The 16,438-nt window shown below is 46.6% G+C and overlaps 1 protein-coding gene across 3 annotated transcripts; it reads right to left on the reverse strand.

The window, feature by feature from the left end:
- Window positions 1-975: 975 nt before the first annotated feature.
- Window positions 976-15,655, reverse strand: UBE2V1 (ubiquitin conjugating enzyme E2 V1). 3 transcript variants are annotated; one of them, XM_027902611.1, is made up of 5 exons: window positions 14,280-14,396; window positions 12,806-12,922; window positions 6,526-6,674; window positions 3,128-3,253; window positions 1,006-2,825 (listed from the first exon to the last, which is right to left on the reverse strand). In XM_027902611.1, exons 3-5 carry the CDS (start codon window positions 6,568-6,570, stop codon window positions 2,679-2,681), a joined length of 318 nt encoding a protein of 105 aa, XP_027758412.1. In that variant the 5' UTR covers window positions 6,571-6,674; window positions 12,806-12,922; window positions 14,280-14,396; the 3' UTR covers window positions 1,006-2,678. The 3 variants fall into 3 exon arrangements, with proteins under 3 accessions (XP_027758411.1, XP_027758410.1, XP_027758412.1); XM_027902610.1 differs by lacking the exons at window positions 12,806-12,922; window positions 14,280-14,396 and adding an exon at window positions 15,612-15,655 and having other exon boundaries at window positions 976-2,825; XM_027902609.1 differs by lacking the exons at window positions 12,806-12,922; window positions 14,280-14,396 and adding an exon at window positions 11,606-11,657 and having other exon boundaries at window positions 976-2,825.
- Between the last annotated feature and the right edge of the window lie 783 nt (window positions 15,656-16,438).

Here is a 16,438-nt window from a genome sequence, read left to right on the forward strand (position 1 = left end):
GACTCTTGCCAGCACAGCTCCAAGCCAGGATGGAATGCTCTAACCTGTACACCTTGCAAAGCAAACCAGACACTTGAAAGTTTTTAAAATCATTACGTGAAGTAGAAAGGTTTGGAGAGGCCTCAAACATGCACCAACCTCCCAAACAGGGCAAGGACACTCTGAAAACCAGAGACAATCAAGCAGCCCGCTGTAATTATCCACTGTAATTGTTCTGATGCCCATTTACCAGAGACAATCAAGCAGCCCACAGTAATTATCCACTGCAATTGTTCTGATGCCCATTTACCATCTTTGACATGAAGCTATTTTAAATAAGCACACACACATGACACTGACATAGTATTAATCACATTGTCTTCACAGACACCCTCTGGGCTGCCCCAGAAGGAACAGTTTTCACTCCAGGCCAGAAACCAGCAGCAAGTTTCACAAAGGTTATTCCCTTTTTCATTCCCAACCCAGGCAGAACCTTGTTTCACCCCAACACTGCGGTGAGTGCACGAGGACCTTCCAGCAAATCCTCTGAGGTGGAGACACACTCGGAAAAGGCCAAAATTTCACAGCTACATTTTCACCCAGATTTGGAGAGAAGCTCAGCTTGTTGCACTTCACTATTTGAGTGAAAACACTTAAAACTTCAAGTTGTGAAACAGTCCTTGACCTTGGCAGACAACATAACATGCAACTGTAGAGGATTCAATTTCCTGGGGACAACAGCACAGCAAGGCCACGGCACTGACAGCACACGGAGCCAGGAACTCCCTTCGGCAGCTCCTTGGCACGTCCTGACCCTACCAACTGCCAAGGCTGGGGCAGCCTGAGGTTTAAACCAAAAGTACAGAAGCTCCTTGGCACAGCAGCAGCAGCTGGATAGAGACAATTGCCTTTCGCCACCAGGTTACATTCTGTCAGCTAAACGTGATCTGTAGGAAGATACTTCCAACAAATCAAGAATTCCATAAGGGATCAAAATTTCTAAACATAAATACAATTAAAGCCTTCTAATATTAATGCACACTTTTTATTATATTAAAATCAGGCAATGGTCTGATACAATAAAAAGGCTGCTTATGGAATACTGTTATGTTAAACTTTCAGTACAGAGGATGTTAAATCCTTACAACTAATATTTTCCTCAAAAGTTAATGGAAACATCAATTGTTCATTGACTTGACAGCTGCTGCTTTAAAATGTGTTTATTTTTACTCTTTTCTTTTTTTTCCTTTTTTTTTTATTCTTTTTTTTACACAAACACTGAATTTTTCATAAAACTTAGGACACACTAGGTTGGTTTCTGTAAGCTTGCGTCCACATTGCAGCAGTTAGTGGTCCAAAACAGTAAACCAGAAAAGGCAGTGATTTGCCAGGATGCAAAGCCAGTAAAGGTCCTCAATCTGCTGTACAACACTTTCCCAAAATCTTCACTGAAGAGATTTCTAAGACTTACAGAACACTAATAAAAGCTACCACACGGATTTGATTTGTCTGTAGTTGTCACATCTTTTAGAAGGGCCAAACGCAAGTGCAACAATTTGTTAATTAACATTCTTAGGTCAATCCAAAGCACCAAAACACAACGATTTGAGTGTGGCTGGAGTGTGTTCAGAATCTCTGCGTGCAGAGTTTCCCCCATTCAAGTTTGGCAGCAGAAGATTTGGGCAATCCTGGTAAATTACTGCTCTTTTCCCCACGTCAAAGCCTATCTAACAACACGGCCGTGGCCAGCTTGGCGGAGTGGCAGCAGTGCTGGAGGGGAGGGAAAATCCAAGTTTGCGAGCAGAACGGATACTCTTGTTTTCCAGGCTGGTGAAGACTAAATTTGTTGCAAAACCAAAATGATAAGCAAGAGGGAACAGGTCAAGTTATTGCCCCAACACTTACCCCTGGGCCAGGGGCGAGAAGAGTCACCAAAAGGGGCAAAAAGAAAGCAGCACCCCCACTAAAAAGAGGGGAAGAGGGAAGAGATTAAAAGAACCCTGAATCCCTCACCCAAAGCCCACGTCACTGGTGAGGGGGACCAGGAAGAGAAATACAATCTATGCCTTGGCCAAAGGAAAGAAGGAAAGCTTGCCCCAGATTATCAGGGCATTTAAAAAAAATTAATAAAAACCCCAAAACGACCACAGTCACATTCAGCCTTTACTAGAGCGAGCACAAAGGGAGGGATGACTGAGGTTAGCACACATCCCCAGTAGTAGTCCATACAGCCCAGTGTAGCACTGGAAGCAAAAACCTTTGTGTCTACTCTAATAAATAGCCCTGAGCTTCGACTCTATTGCAAAAGACAGAGAAAGAAAAAAATAACCCAGGCCAGACACACAGCAAGGTGATTGTGGGATGGATCCTTTCACAGTTAAGTTGGATGTGCCACACTGGTCTTGACAGTAATAAATTTAAATAGACTTTTCCTGATACCAGAAGTTCAGCTATGTGGACAGTGGTTACACGACAGGATTATTTGTTATAGCACAACTTATATTTCAAATGAAAAAAAAAAAATTAGTATCATTTACAGTATCTCAAGAAAAACCTCCTTTGAATGGGAACTTCCTTTCCAGTATTTTGAGGTCTACAAGATGCATCTAGAAAATTTACTACTGTGGAAAATGAAGACAGCTTAAATTGAATAAGGGGGGCATGTTGGTTTTTGTTGTTTGTTGTTTTTTTTTTTTTAATTAATTGCTGTAACATTGTCCTTCAGGTGGCTGAGGAAGTTTCATATTTTCTTTAGACATCATTAGACGCCGAAGCTCTTGCAGAACAACTTTGATACTATAAGAATTCTGCCATTTTGCTAGGACTGATATGGCTCTGGGGTCCACCTAAAATAGACAAAAAGACCATTCCTGTCAGAATTGGCATGTTGGATACACTTAACTCCACCCACACCCCCAGCTAAAGATCCTCCACGAAATCCAAGTGGGAGAAAGCAAAGCAAGCAAAAGCAAGTGTTTTCCCTAAAAGCATAATAAATCTCCACTTGTCCACTTCCCTGCTACCCCCTTTCCTCCTTTTTGAACAAACAGCACTACAAGCAGTGAGTAGTTAAGCAAGTTACAAGTATAAACGAAGCATAGGAAACTGCACATAAAAACATTAAAATGAACAAAAGGAAAAAACTTACCACTCCATTAGAACTATTTACTCCATTCATATTAATTTTTGTTACAAATCTTACAAATGGAGGTGCTTCTGGATACTTAGGCCCGCATTCTATTTTAAGGCTGTATATTCTGTTTTCATAAATTGTCTGAGGGGGAAAAGAAAGGGGAAAAGAATTACATCAGGCAGTTCAATAAGTATTTGGTTAAAGCAATGGCTACTTTAGGAATATGGGAACTACTAAACATAAGGGCAACCAGTTTGACACTGTGCTGGCTACCTCTGTTTTTGGTTCATTTTATAACATTCAGGGTATCAAATGTTTCCGCTTCAGGCTAATAAATTCTACTGCTCTTTTAAGCATCAAATTTTCATGTGAGGAAATGAAGCTGGCACTGCTTCCCAGTCACCAGCTGAAATGATTTTTTTTAATCATCATATAGCTCAGATATAACTTTCCAACCAATCTTTATGAAGCAGCTTTGTTTTAATCAGTTTTCTAATCCCACACACTACCTTTAAACCAAGGCCACAACTTCAGCTTCTGATCTACAGAGTCTTCCCATCCTAGAACTGCTCTTGGAAAGTATTCTTTGGTCATTAACCTGCTGGTTCTCAGAAGGGGGAAGGTTCCAAGATTCAACGCGTTTGAAAGGACATCCTGATCCCAAACAGCACTGTCACTTTGGCCCCACAGCAGGAACACTGTCCCACTCCCGGGTAGCAGAAATCCTGGATCCTGGGTTTGTAACTAACTGACCCACCCGTGGGTACAAAGAGAGACAAATGTAACATGGCGACATCGATTCTTCGATATTTCAAAGTCATTAAAAGGAATACCAACAGTCAGTGTCACTCTGCATTCTGAGAATAACTATTCTTGCTGTGCTGCTCTGGCATATCTGGCGCAGAGCTCCAGCTGAGCTGGGCAATGTAGGCAGCTGGCAGACTTACACAACAGGAACAGGATCACCACAGGGAAGTTTAGGCAGACAAGCTCTCCAGATTTAGAGCTTCTGACACAATTTCCTGCACCTTCAGCATTGCAATGAACATTAAACTCTCAGGGCAGTGACCATGAACAAAAATCCAGGTGAACCTGTGAGCGCAGAAGCAGCTCCTGCTCACCTGTGGCATCATGGCATGATGGTCCCACCAGGACTTTAGAGTGGCTGCCAGGTATCCAAAACCTTAGTGGAAAACTCTGTGCAGTCCCTTCCGAGGCCTGGCTTGACTCTGAACAGCTTGCTATTAATCAATGTTTTGATGCACACCACTACCAAAATGTAAGAGCTAACTTCCTGATCCAGCTGTTCCTCATCTGTGACAAGGAAGTATCTTCAATCCCTCTTGCACCACCAGCAGCGGGACCAGCCCCTGGTCAGCGCTGGCACCTTCTGGCTGCTCCTCAGCCACACAGCCTTTCACACACCCAACCAGGGCAGGGGCAAACTGGGCACTGCCACAAAGTTTTGGGGCAAAATAGTCATCCATCAGCTCTGCTTGGCCTGCCCAGATCTCCTGACTGTGTCCCTGAGCTGCCTTGTGCATGAAGCAAGGAACAACCCCAAGCTTCGTGCAGGGCTTTGAGGTCTCTCTGAACACCCACCCCACGCAGGGAGCAGGGAGCTGGAAGCCTTGGCTGTGAACAGCCAACATAAAACATGTTGATAAAGCTGAAGCTTTGGCAGTGCCACTGTTTCTAAGTAGCCTGTATCAGCAAGGCGAACCCCTGGCTGTGGAACCATCCACACACAGCCTGGGAAGGAGAACACACCCCGTGTGTGGCCGCAGGGACACTCGGGGACCTCTGCACCACTGTTCGTTTCCCCTCAAGATATACAACATAAGATTCTTCCACCTGCTGCAAGCATGACTGCTTTCTGCCCAGATGGAAATAGGAAGTTTCCACAGCCAGTATTCCCACGTCCTATTAAGAAACAAAATGGTCATAACTGAGTACGAACTCAGTTCGTTCAGCAGGACAGCCACTGAGAAAGCAAGAATGACTGGAAGTTCCCAAAATCTTTCTCAATACAGCCTGTTGCCTTCAAGCAATAAGCTCAAAAGAAGTCGAGACACTTCTGGAAAAAATCTGCCTTCCTAAGTGTGTCAGAAAGACAAGAGAGGCAGAACTGAATCCTCTCCTGTGATGGTCCCCTAGCCTTGGTTTGCAGCATGACATGAACGACAAACTTCCATCGCTGCTGGCAAGGCAGCACACGCCTGTTTGCACACCCCAGTTCCCATTTAATTCTCTAAATTAGATTTCAAGGTTGTTTAAATTTTCCATAAAGTGTATGCACACAGTGAGCCTTCTTCACAGCCTTGATGCAGGCTCATTAGCGCTCTCCTAATATTCTAAAATCAAATGCTGTTCTAGAAAACAATCTGGGCATATCATAAACAAACGAAATGATCGTGACTGGGGAGATGTTAACAAAGGCAGACAAGAAGTAAACAACACTTCTGGATGAGATGGAAAATGCTGCATGTGTAATGCCATTAGAAGGTACATTCTTGTACAACCTCGCATGTCAGAAAAGGCGGTGACACAATGGGAACACACAGGGCAGGGCATGGCTGAAGGTCTGTAAAGATTTACATGTAATCACCCCTGAATTACTGGGAAGTGATACTGAGGCCAGATGTAGAAGACAACATCTGTTACTGCAGGAAGGATAATGGGCTCCTTGCACTGCATGGGAAGGAATTAAGGAAACAGAACAGTGAAACTGGAGACAACAGACGAGTTCTGGTGTTAGAGCACATGCATGCGTACAACACACAATGAAGTCCTCAAGTTCACTACTGAAGTGTAGACCCACAGTTTAGTAGGGCCTGGAACGGAGAAGGGAGAGTACAACAACACTCCCACAAAGACCAGTTGTATTCTAAGATGCTGCTTTGGGAGAGAACATTCAGAGAAGGAACCGAATTCATTAAAATTTGTGTTTCCTGAGTTAGCTGAAACTCTACAAGAGCAAGTCAGATCTGCTGCAATAAAACCCAACCCATAAACTCATTGAAGAACAGCAGAAAGACCAGCAGTGCTGCACAGAACATCCCCTTGCTGAGCTCCACATGTAACCTCAAACCTTGCAATATTCAAGAGTACAGGATACTAGAAATCTGGGATCTCAAAAGTTATGTCTTAATGGATCTGCAAATATAAAGCAGACATGTAACAGAAGTGACCAGAGAAAGGCACTAAAATATTCCAAATTCGAAGCAAAAAGCAATATAGTACATGAAAACCATTATACAGAACTTGGAACTTCAACATAATTCACTTTCTGAAGTGTTTTTTCACTCATTTGTCTTTCGTTTGCTTTGTACTTCAGTGGTTAAATTAGGAGAAAAAAGGAGGAAAGAAAAAAAAAATAACTGTACTATTTTAGGATTTAACTGGATACTTACTCTTGGAGGCCCAATAATCATTCCTGTCCATCTTGTAAGTGTCATATCTTCATCATCTTCAAGGCCCCAGCTAACTGTTCCATCCCCTACTCCCTTCTGACCTTCTTCAAGTTCTTCCAAAAGACGAAAATTACGAGGAACTTTTACTCCTGAAACAATCAGAAAAAACATTTTGAGTTGAGAAATCTAGTAAAGAAACAAAGCTAGAGTAATTTCCCTGATACTCGTGGTCACTGCACAGAAAACATTTTGGGTAAAATCTTAAAAATACCACTATTTTTTTGAATGATAATATTTCAACATTATGAAAAAGCTATCCCATATTTAGCTTGAATTTTACAAGCAAAATCAAGGTATCCCCAAATAAACCTGCCAGAAGGCTGACAGGCCACGTTATGGCAGTCAGTGAAGTGAAATCTCTGTTCCCTCAAAGATACACCTGGTATTATGGAGCTTTAATTTAGCACTTGTGTATATGATTTACAGCACGAAAATGTAGAAGATTCTCCAAAACGACACCATGAGAGGCTTCATATCACTCGACTCACTCAGAGCTTTTAAAATACCTTTTAAAGCAAATAAAACTGTTTCATAACATCAGTAGGTTAATCTGAAGTTAATTGAAGTGGGCTTTGTCAGCAGCAATAGCATCCTTTGTACTTATGACCTCCACCACCAAGGAATTTCAGCACTTGGTAACTGCTGGCACATTTATCCTCAAAACACACAGCAAAACAGGGAAATTTTCTTATCCCCATTACATTAATGGAAAACAATGGCACAGAGAGCCTAGGTGGCATATCCAAGGTCACACACTAAGTCAGTGGTGAAGGAGGATCTCAAACTCAGGCCGTGGTGGGCTAAACACTCACTCTTCTTCAAGGTATCACAAAACAGAAACACTTGAATCCTGCTCTTTTTGTTGTGTTTGTGGGGCCATGTGTTTGGCCCCACGTGCAAAATACAGAGGGATCTAAGGCATTGCAAAATGTAGCAGTGATAAAACTGAGTAACTCCAGTAGCATAAAAGTTTCCCTTCCATACATTAAGGACCTAAAGAAACTAAATGTCAGAGATGATTCTGCTGCAGAATCGGTGTGGTCCAAATTTCATTCACTACAAAGCATGCACGAAAGAAACCAAATCAGCAAATTACTACAGAAATTAATTTGTTGGGCAGTCTGACACACACCTGACGTGGTCATGCTGAAGAACATTCTGGGGAAACACGATTCAGTAACACAGCTGCAGCAGTGGCACGATGAGGAGCCCACACCCAGAAAAGCAGTGTCCACAGACACCAGACCTGCACTAAACCAAACCTCATTCAGGGGCTGCTGAGCACAACTCCAGCACAGTTCCCTGCCAAATCCCCTCCCAGCCAGGCCGTGCTGTTTCCATGGCTGCTGAGGAACACAGATCTTTGGCTGGGAAAGGAAATGAGTCAGTTGGGGCCCGTGAAGCCATCACCATGGGATTGCCCCGAGCACCAAACCCTGGGTGGTAACAGGACCTCCTAGGCACCACTGTCACATCCCCTGCACAAGGAACTCCAGCATTTCCTCTCCCAGAAAGCCTAAAAAGTATGAAGTGTGTATCCCGTGTGCCTCAGGCCCATGAAGGTTCAAGCATGCAGGTTATGCCTGACCCATGACAGACGAGCCACCTCATTTTTAATTCTATTCCCAACACTCTCCACGCTGCAGTCTGGGGAGGCAGAGCAGCCCAGCTCCAGCACCGGGGATGCAAGAGCTGGGGGACAAGAGAAACAGATGGAGCAGGAATTGAAGGACAAGGTGCCACCTTTGTTTTACACACACTCCAACTATTGTCCTGTTTTTGCTGCAGTAGATGCACAGGAGAGCTGGTGATGGGGAATGATTCACAGCACCCAGTGCCCAAAGCCACTGTCTGGGCTTCAGCCCTGCCCTGTGAAAGGAAGGGCCAGGGGAGAAGGGCAAGCAGAAGGTCCTTGTGGAGGGGGACTCCACTTTCAGTCTGACACAGCAGCTCTTCCACAGTGCAGGTGATGCCACAGAGGGAACTCTGTGGCTGTTACCAGATCCCGAGCCCCCCAACTCCAGCGACCAGCCTGGGCCCCCGAACACCTGCCTGGAATGTGTCACAGAGCCAAAAAAACACTCTTCCAGACCCCACCATCACAATGCTTAACAAGCATCATCTCAGCACTTCGGCCCTTGACTACAACCCTTCATATTCGTCAGTGGTGCAAAGACAATTTACTGACATTTACTCAGGCCAAACCAAACAACCCAGGAGGAATCAGCTTTATGGCAGACACAGGCCACACATCAAAGAAGGAGACCACAAATACTGCCTGTCCACCTTTTCTCTGAGCATCACCTCTGAGGGATTCCTCTGAGCATCATGCCCTGTTCACTGAGAGAGACAGGAATCCCCGTGAAGAAAATTAAGAGAGCATGTAATTAAAAATGACATCATCACGTATATATTCGAGCAGGCCACAACCAAAGCTGAAAGGCAGCCTTAGTTCTGACATTTGCTAATTAGAGGCTTTACAACCTTACGGGAAGGGAAGGCAACTTTATTGCTGAGCTCTCCCCAGATACAGCTGCTCTGATTCAGCATGAATCCAGCATGAATCAGAGCCATAAAAGAGTCACACAGGACCTTGCAGTTCTCTGGCAAGCCTGAGGTCTCCAGAGAGCTGGCGAGTCATGTCGCGCGCTGGCTCCATAAATGAGTGTTAATTCCACAGCAACTGCTCACTTGTGAGCACTGCAGGGCCATGATGGCAAAGGGAGTGCCCAAGGGAAGTACATACATTTGAGGTTTTATGCACTTCACAGAAAACAAGGTGATCATGGCAGATAATTGGTCACTTTACAACCAGTGACCCTGTCCAGGCTGCTTCCTAAAAATGTGGTAAAGCTCAGAGGTGTAACATGGAGGACCATCACCTCAGCCACCACAGAAGGTGGTCATTCTGCTCCCTCCCTGACACATTCTCAGGAGATTCACACAGCAGAAGGAAAATCACACATATACATATAGAAGACTTCGCTTTAAATAATTTCTAAACAACCTGCCCTTAAGCAAGGCAGAACACAAGACCAGACTGACCCTTCTGGTCAGCCAGGAAAGATGCACATGGCCATTAAGCCAAGCCCAGCTCCTCTTCACTTGCAAAGGCCTGGAGCACTCATGGTCCACCACCACATCCTGCCAGGACCTGAACCTCAGAACCCCCACGGACTTTATCACTTGTGGTCCCACACAAATACATCATCATCATCATCATGTTTGCTGCCCACCAAGATTCCTAGAGAGTGACTGGATCTGTTCTAGGCACACACAGTATTTGCCAAATGACTTCCACGGCTAAACCATGGCAGATGCAGAGCCAGGAGATGTCCTGTGCCCGCTGACACAACCATGAGCTGCCTGTGTTCCCTCCTCCCACCCCCCAATAAATACCTTGCATAACCCTTTCAGTGTAGCAATGGAGATTTCCAAGGCAGCAACCAAACTAACCTGTTTTTCTAAGAGCCCTTCCTTTAACACAAGAAAATCTACACAAAGTGAGAGGCAATTAAAAAGTAATCAACTTGTCTAAAGTACTTTCGGTTATGCATTTTGTCTTTACTATGGTTCAAGATGACTCTCAAATAGCAGCTTCATGTGAAACAAAAATACAGTAATATCTCGATAACTGCTTCACTTGCAGCTTGCCTGACCAAACAGAAACACTCCCAGAAATGGAGCTGAAAACGTTTCAGAGCAAAAGGAGATATTTACTATTAATCACAACAGCAAACCTGTGAAAGCTAAATCATAACTGTACTAACCAGGGAGATCCATAATCACAGACTTGTACAGTCCTTCTAAAAGTTCACCTTTCAGTAACGTGCTTTGGTGAAGCCTCAACCCCACAGGTGAATTCAGCAGTTACACAAAATTAATGAAATCACTTTATGGCAACTAAAGAGCAGAACTAAACCACAGACTGAGCTTTCCAGAAAGTCAGGAAATGTACCTTACACCCTGCAGACCTCAGAGCTGCAGTTAAGAAGCTGCTTGGTTTTGGGTGATGTGACATCCTCTTCAGCCTTCAAGACCTTCTGTTTTCCTGGTCAGAAACGCCCCTGGCACCTCACAACCCAGCTGTTTGCTAAAGCAATGGGTTGAAGACAGAGCCAGCACACTGAAATGGGGACAAAAGAAGTGTGACCATCTCTGGTCAGAATCTCACCAAGGGAAGAACAGAATTATTCCTGGAAGACACTTAAATGCCAGCGTGGACTTTTAAAGAGCTGAAAGCACTCTCAGATTTACCGTCTATCACAGCACTGCTAAAGACACACATACTCTTACAACAGTTTTAAGAGTGATCCTACCAGCCTGAGATTTTTCTCAAATTTACATTCCCATGAAGTTCACAGTACATTTGTACTAAGTTAAAAATGATACTTTCTCACAGACTACACTTTTTCATCTTTCCATTTTCCTCAGTTACACAGCGGAAGCAATCCCAAATCCAGAAGCCTTAGAAGCTGAGAACAGCACAGTGAAACCAGGTGGGCAAGGTGCCCTGGGAGCAGATCCTCTTCTCAAGCATTTTTTGATCAGTGTCAGTAGAACAAAACACACACCTCTCAAAAACTTCAAGAACATGTTTCTCTCTCCTTTCTAAAATGAAATTCAATCACGAGCATTTCTCTTCAGGACTAAAGCACAGGCCCAGGGCACAGCACACCTCAGCAAAGTACCCAGAAAATGCACTTCACTCTCATGGGGCTCCAAAGAGAGGAACTGTCTTTTGCTGAAGGTTTTTCAATATCTTCACCGATAACAAGCAACTTATCAAACTGGCCTTTATGGACAACTTAAAACTCTGCTTTCTGTACTAGTTCCTGATTTACAGTAACTCAAGGGAGCTGAAATCCAATAGCTTTAAACACCTCTGTTGTTTAATACATTAAAGGGCCTCCTGTTGCTTGATTCTGTGTATTCGATATTCAGCTTTAATTACATCCTTTCCAATATATGTCTCATCTCTTTGGAAAGATTGCAACTACTGCCAATAGGATAAGCTTACCCTTGCAGCACTGGGACTGTAAAAAACATGTAAACATTCCCTGTCACAATGGTATATAAGGTTTCTGAAGTGATAGAATATTTAAAACTGAATAAAAGGCTTTCAGCAATTGTCCCAAAAGTTTTTGGGACACAGGAACTTTACATTTCTTGCATCATCTTTACAGTCATGATTTCCACTCTGACGATGCAGACAGGTATTCTGCAGGTCCAAAATTCCTGTGCCGTTGAAACAATCTGAGTGTTTTCTTTCTGTGTAAGCTTGAGCGCTGGTTCTACCTTCCAATACTTTAGGCAGGCCACTTGAAAAGAGATCACTTAGTCTGAGGCAGGCTGGCAGCACCATTCAGGTCTGAGGCCAAGCACAGCTTTCCAGCAGTAGCAGAGTTAAAATCAGATGATTTCTGTGCTTGCATCACAGCCGAAAAGCAAACACTTCCAGTGCAGTGACTCTAGAAAATAAGTCACCCTGAACTGGTGTCCTGGACCAAATCTTTACTCTTCATCTCCCCAGGGAAAATCCCAGCATTTCCTTTGGCACTGTGAGAAGAAATGGTTGGGACTGAGGGAGAGCTGCTCTCCTGCTGGCCCTCCTGCCACAGAGGATGGTTGGGTTTTCCCACATTCACACCACCCACAGGTGAGGGCAGAGCACAGGTCTGCAGACAAGCCCTGAAGAGCAGGAGCTGACACTGCTGGGCCAGGCTGTGCCAGCACAGGCAGGATGTGCCCCCCAGGCCCTGCCCACACCTGGGAGGGCACAAACCACCAGGAGGGGGGAGCACAGTAGCTTGGAATAGTTAAAATACACCCTCACAACCTGAAAATCCCACCCTGAGAGTCCCACCCTTCACAATCCTCACCAATTCTGTCAGTACTGCACTTTCCATGATCCCCACCTGCTCACGTGTTCAATACACTAATGAATACTTTTAAGTTCTCAGCCAGAATAGTGTTCTTCAAATATATTACGTAATTTGTATCACTGGACATGAAAATATTCAACTGAGTATTGTCTTGTAGGAGTTGTGAACTATTTACCTTTCTATTCAGTTTACTGCGTCCTTTTATTACAGTTCACAGAGCTCTGCAATCAACTCCTCCAGCAGCTGCTGTTACAGTCTATCTTATTTAAGGAGGCATAATTTATCTTCCATTTTCTCTTCAATTACTTTTCCCTACCCTTGAATATTTTACTTACAGGCTCAGAGGGCACTTGGTGGCTGCAATATTTCCTTTGAGATAAGAAAGGCTGTTTTCTGCTGGGCATTCCAAGGAGCCATTGTGGGGCACTTCCAGGGGCAGCTACACCTGTATCCTTCAATACACAGTTTATTCTTATTGTAAGGCCTCAATTGCTTTCCACAAGCACAATTTTGAGTTTACAGTGATTACAAATATATACTTTTAATATACTGTACCAAACCTAATCCATTCTCTTCTCTTAGGAGCTTTAAGCCACGTGTATATCAGCACTATCATGGCCATACACTGATTAATTGTTTTTCCACAGTTCCTCACATTCTTTGAACACATTAAATCTGGGCAAACCATTTTACTACCGAGTTCTTCCAGGCTGTTGGCAAACACGGTGTCCCAAACATATCCACTAAACTGAACTATGAGAGAAAAGTGAGTTAAATGAGATCACTAAACTCTTCCCAGGGTGAAAGTTAGAGAAGCAGGATCTCACAGGCCAAGACAGCTGGGTTTTGACCCATTATAAAACATTAATCTGCAGGACAGCAATATGGAGCCAGCTACCTAGGGTTGGGGTTTTTTCCTTTTTAATTATGTCTAACTGTTTATTAGATACAAGTATCTAATCTATCTACCTGTCTAATTGCCAGGGCCAGCCCTTTTTAAGTCACAGGGACATTTGCAACCACTTCTTCCTCTGGGCCAGTAGCTGCTTTTGGAGACAGAGTGAGTATTTTTCATCTTCAATGTCTGTTTAAGCTCCTTTGCTGAACACTAACTCAGGATGTCACATATATTCCAATGCTTTACAAGCAAATAGGAATTAATTAAGATTTCCATGAAACAACCATTAGCAAACTTTGTTTTCCAGATGGGTGAAACAGTTCTAAGGTACCTGCCCCAAGTCTCCCAGTGATGGAGAGTGAGGAGGTGTCACCTCCAGGCCCTTCTGCCTTCAGTGCAGTGTTGGGAATGAAGGAATAACCTGCATTGCAGTGCCACTGCCAGCACCTGGACACTGGGATGTCCTTGCTGTCAGGAGAGGGAAATCTCCACCCTTTCCCAACACAACAGAACAGGGAGCACTGCTGGGAGGGCAGCCCATGAGTTACAGCCCAAGCTCTCAGGCTCCCACCCATGGCAGCTGCTCATCTGTATCCCAAGGGTCTTCCAGACTGAATTTTGGGGGTTTTTTGCACAAATCCAGTGTTCCTGCAGCACATGTCTGTTAGTCACATTCCCCATGATCAGCTGAAGGGCTGTGCCCACACTGCAGGCACAGGACACCGAGGGCCCTGCTCCCACTCCCTGCTCCCAGCACTGGGGACACAACAGCTGTCAGAAAACCTGGAATAACAGGAACAGTCCAAGAGACACAGTGTGGCCAGCACATGGTGGGCAACAAGAGCCTGTCTTGGTGCTGTGCTGGGACTGTGGGCACAGCCCAGGCCCCTCCATGACCACCCAACAATTACCTCAGGAGCTGCACAACCTTAACACCAGAAATATTTGCCTTGTTCTTCCAGCCAAGCACAAAATGCAGAGTCAGCAGCTTGAAAGGATCCCTGAGAACACACAGCAGCCAGGAGAACGTGACAGAACAGGGGAAGGAGGGTCCACTACAGCTTTTGTGTCTTTAATCAACTCCCCACAGTCACACGTGTCGAAGCATATACCTGTAACACATAATTCTCAGGACAGCACCTACTGCACTTTAAAAGGGTTTTTATTAACTTGATTATGTGCAATGTGATGGTTATCCTTAGAATCTGAAAGTGGTCATGGACAGAGAGCTATCTGTAAAAAAAGAATTCTGAAATATTTCTGTTACATCTCCAACAGTCACCTTCTGGTGAGCTTGTAGTCAAACTCCGGAGGGAAGAATCTGAAAACAAAGCACTGCAGAGGCACCTGTGAGACCCTGCATGGACTGAGGAAAACAGGACAATGAAAATGGCTGGACAGAAGTGACTCTGATTGACTCGATCTGTTGAAGTTCGTTAGAGGATGTCAGCAGAGAACAAAACCATTCCAAACCTGGTTCCAGCACTGCTGGTTAATGTACAGTGATAAATGCAAGGAGAGGGTGTAACTACTCAGAGCAGGCATGGGGCAATTTCAGAGGGTATAAAATACACCAACTGCTTGGAGCACACACGTCCTGACACGGGATTGCATAGTTCTGGTGGAAGAGAGAGACACCAGGAGCGAGAAAGGATTTTAAAGCAGCCGATTTCCCTCCGGTAACTCCAGCAAGGGCCCGGTGAGTGCCGAGAGAAGGGAGCAGGGCCAGCCCCGGACACACGAACCGGCCAGGGGGGAGCGCGGCAGGAAAAACGCCTGAACGGCGGCCCCGGGACAGCCGGCCCGGCCCCGGGGGGTGCGGGTTCTGTCCCGGCAACAGCGGTCGCGACCCCGCAAGGCTGTCCCTGTCCCGGCCCGGCCCGGCCCGGCCCGCGGGCACAGGCCCAGCGCGGAGTGCCCGCTCCCACCCGGGGCCGGGACACGCGTCCCGCAAGGCCCCGCCGGCCCCGCTCGCCCACCTGGCCCGGCCCGGGACCTCTCCCTCCGCTCGGCCCCGGGATGGGCCGGCCGGGCCCGCGGGCCCCGCGCACGGAGCGGCACCGGCTCCGGCTCCACCCCCGCCCCGCCGGGCCCCGCTCGGGGCCGCGCCGCTGCACCCTCCCCGCGGCCGCCACCCCGCCGGGCGCCCCCCGCGCTCCGCCGGCCCGGCCCGGCCCCTCGGCAGCCCCGCCCGGCTTGCCCGTCCCCGGCGCCGCCGCCCGGCCCGGCCCGGCCCCGCTCACCCGCACCCGTGGTCGCCGCCATCTTGCGCCGCCGCCGCCAGCCCCGCCCCACGTGACGTCACCGCAACGCGGGAACTGCGGCGGCGGCAGGCGCGGCGCGGGCGGGCGCGCTAAGGGGGGGACGCGCGCCGCGCGGGTGATTCTGTGGTGCACGCACAGCGCTCCGGAGCTCTGTGGTGCGGGCGGGCGTCCCCGGGGTTATCGCCCCCCCTCCTCCTGCCCCGCCCCGGGACACCCACCCCGGGGTGCCCAAACACCAGCGCGGTGGAGGGGAATTAACACCCGTAACACTCCAGCACAGCCTCCTCCAGCCCGCTCCATTTCGTACATAATGTGAAAAAAAAAAAAATTAAAAAGTAGAAAGGAAATGCAGTCTGTCTCGCGTTGCAACGCGTCTTCCAAAAGTTGTGCCCCAAGACTTCGCGTGAAAATTTGCAGAAACGATTACGAAGCGAAACGTGTTGGAGACCCATCGCAGTTCAAGGCGTTTCCTGCAGCGAACCCTGCCAGACTCAGCCTGGAGCAGCAGCGAGAGCCGAGGAGCTGCTCCCTTCCATTGTTCCTCGAAGCTGCTTTAGAACAAACAGCAGCGCTGGCCTCGCTGCTTGGATGGCATTTCATCGAATAAAGTTTCATTTTACCCACGGCTGAGCGCGGCGCTGGCTGAGGGCAGCAGGAAGGCACCAGGAGTGCAGCTAGATGGCATGAGAGCCCAGCCGAGCTGGCCAGGGCACAGGGACGAGAGGACCTGGAGAACCAGATTTGGCACTGAGCAGACAGAGCCCCCTCTTGCTGCAAGAGAGGGTTTTTTTTTGTTTGTTTGTTTG

Source organism: Empidonax traillii, unplaced genomic scaffold, assembly GCF_003031625.1.
Source record: "Empidonax traillii isolate 1590-97213 ecotype Southwest subspecies unplaced genomic scaffold, ASM303162v1 scaffold890:size686501, whole genome shotgun sequence".
Lineage (NCBI taxonomy): Eukaryota > Metazoa > Chordata > Aves > Passeriformes > Tyrannidae > Empidonax > Empidonax traillii.

What these genes read in the sequence shown, in the direction of transcription:
- UBE2V1 (XM_027902609.1), bottom strand. Translation starts at nt 11,642, where the DNA reads ATGTTTACATGTTTTTTACAGTCCCAGTGCTGCAAGG. An exon ending in ACAGTCCCAGTGCTGCAAGG is followed by an intron (nt 6,675 to 11,605) that starts GTAAGCTTATCC and finishes TGATTGTTTCAG; the next exon opens with GAGTAAAAGTTCCTCGTAAT. An exon ending in TGATTATTGGGCCTCCAAGA is followed by an intron (nt 3,254 to 6,525) that starts GTAAGTATCCAG and finishes TTTCCCCCTCAG; the next exon opens with ACAATTTATGAAAACAGAAT.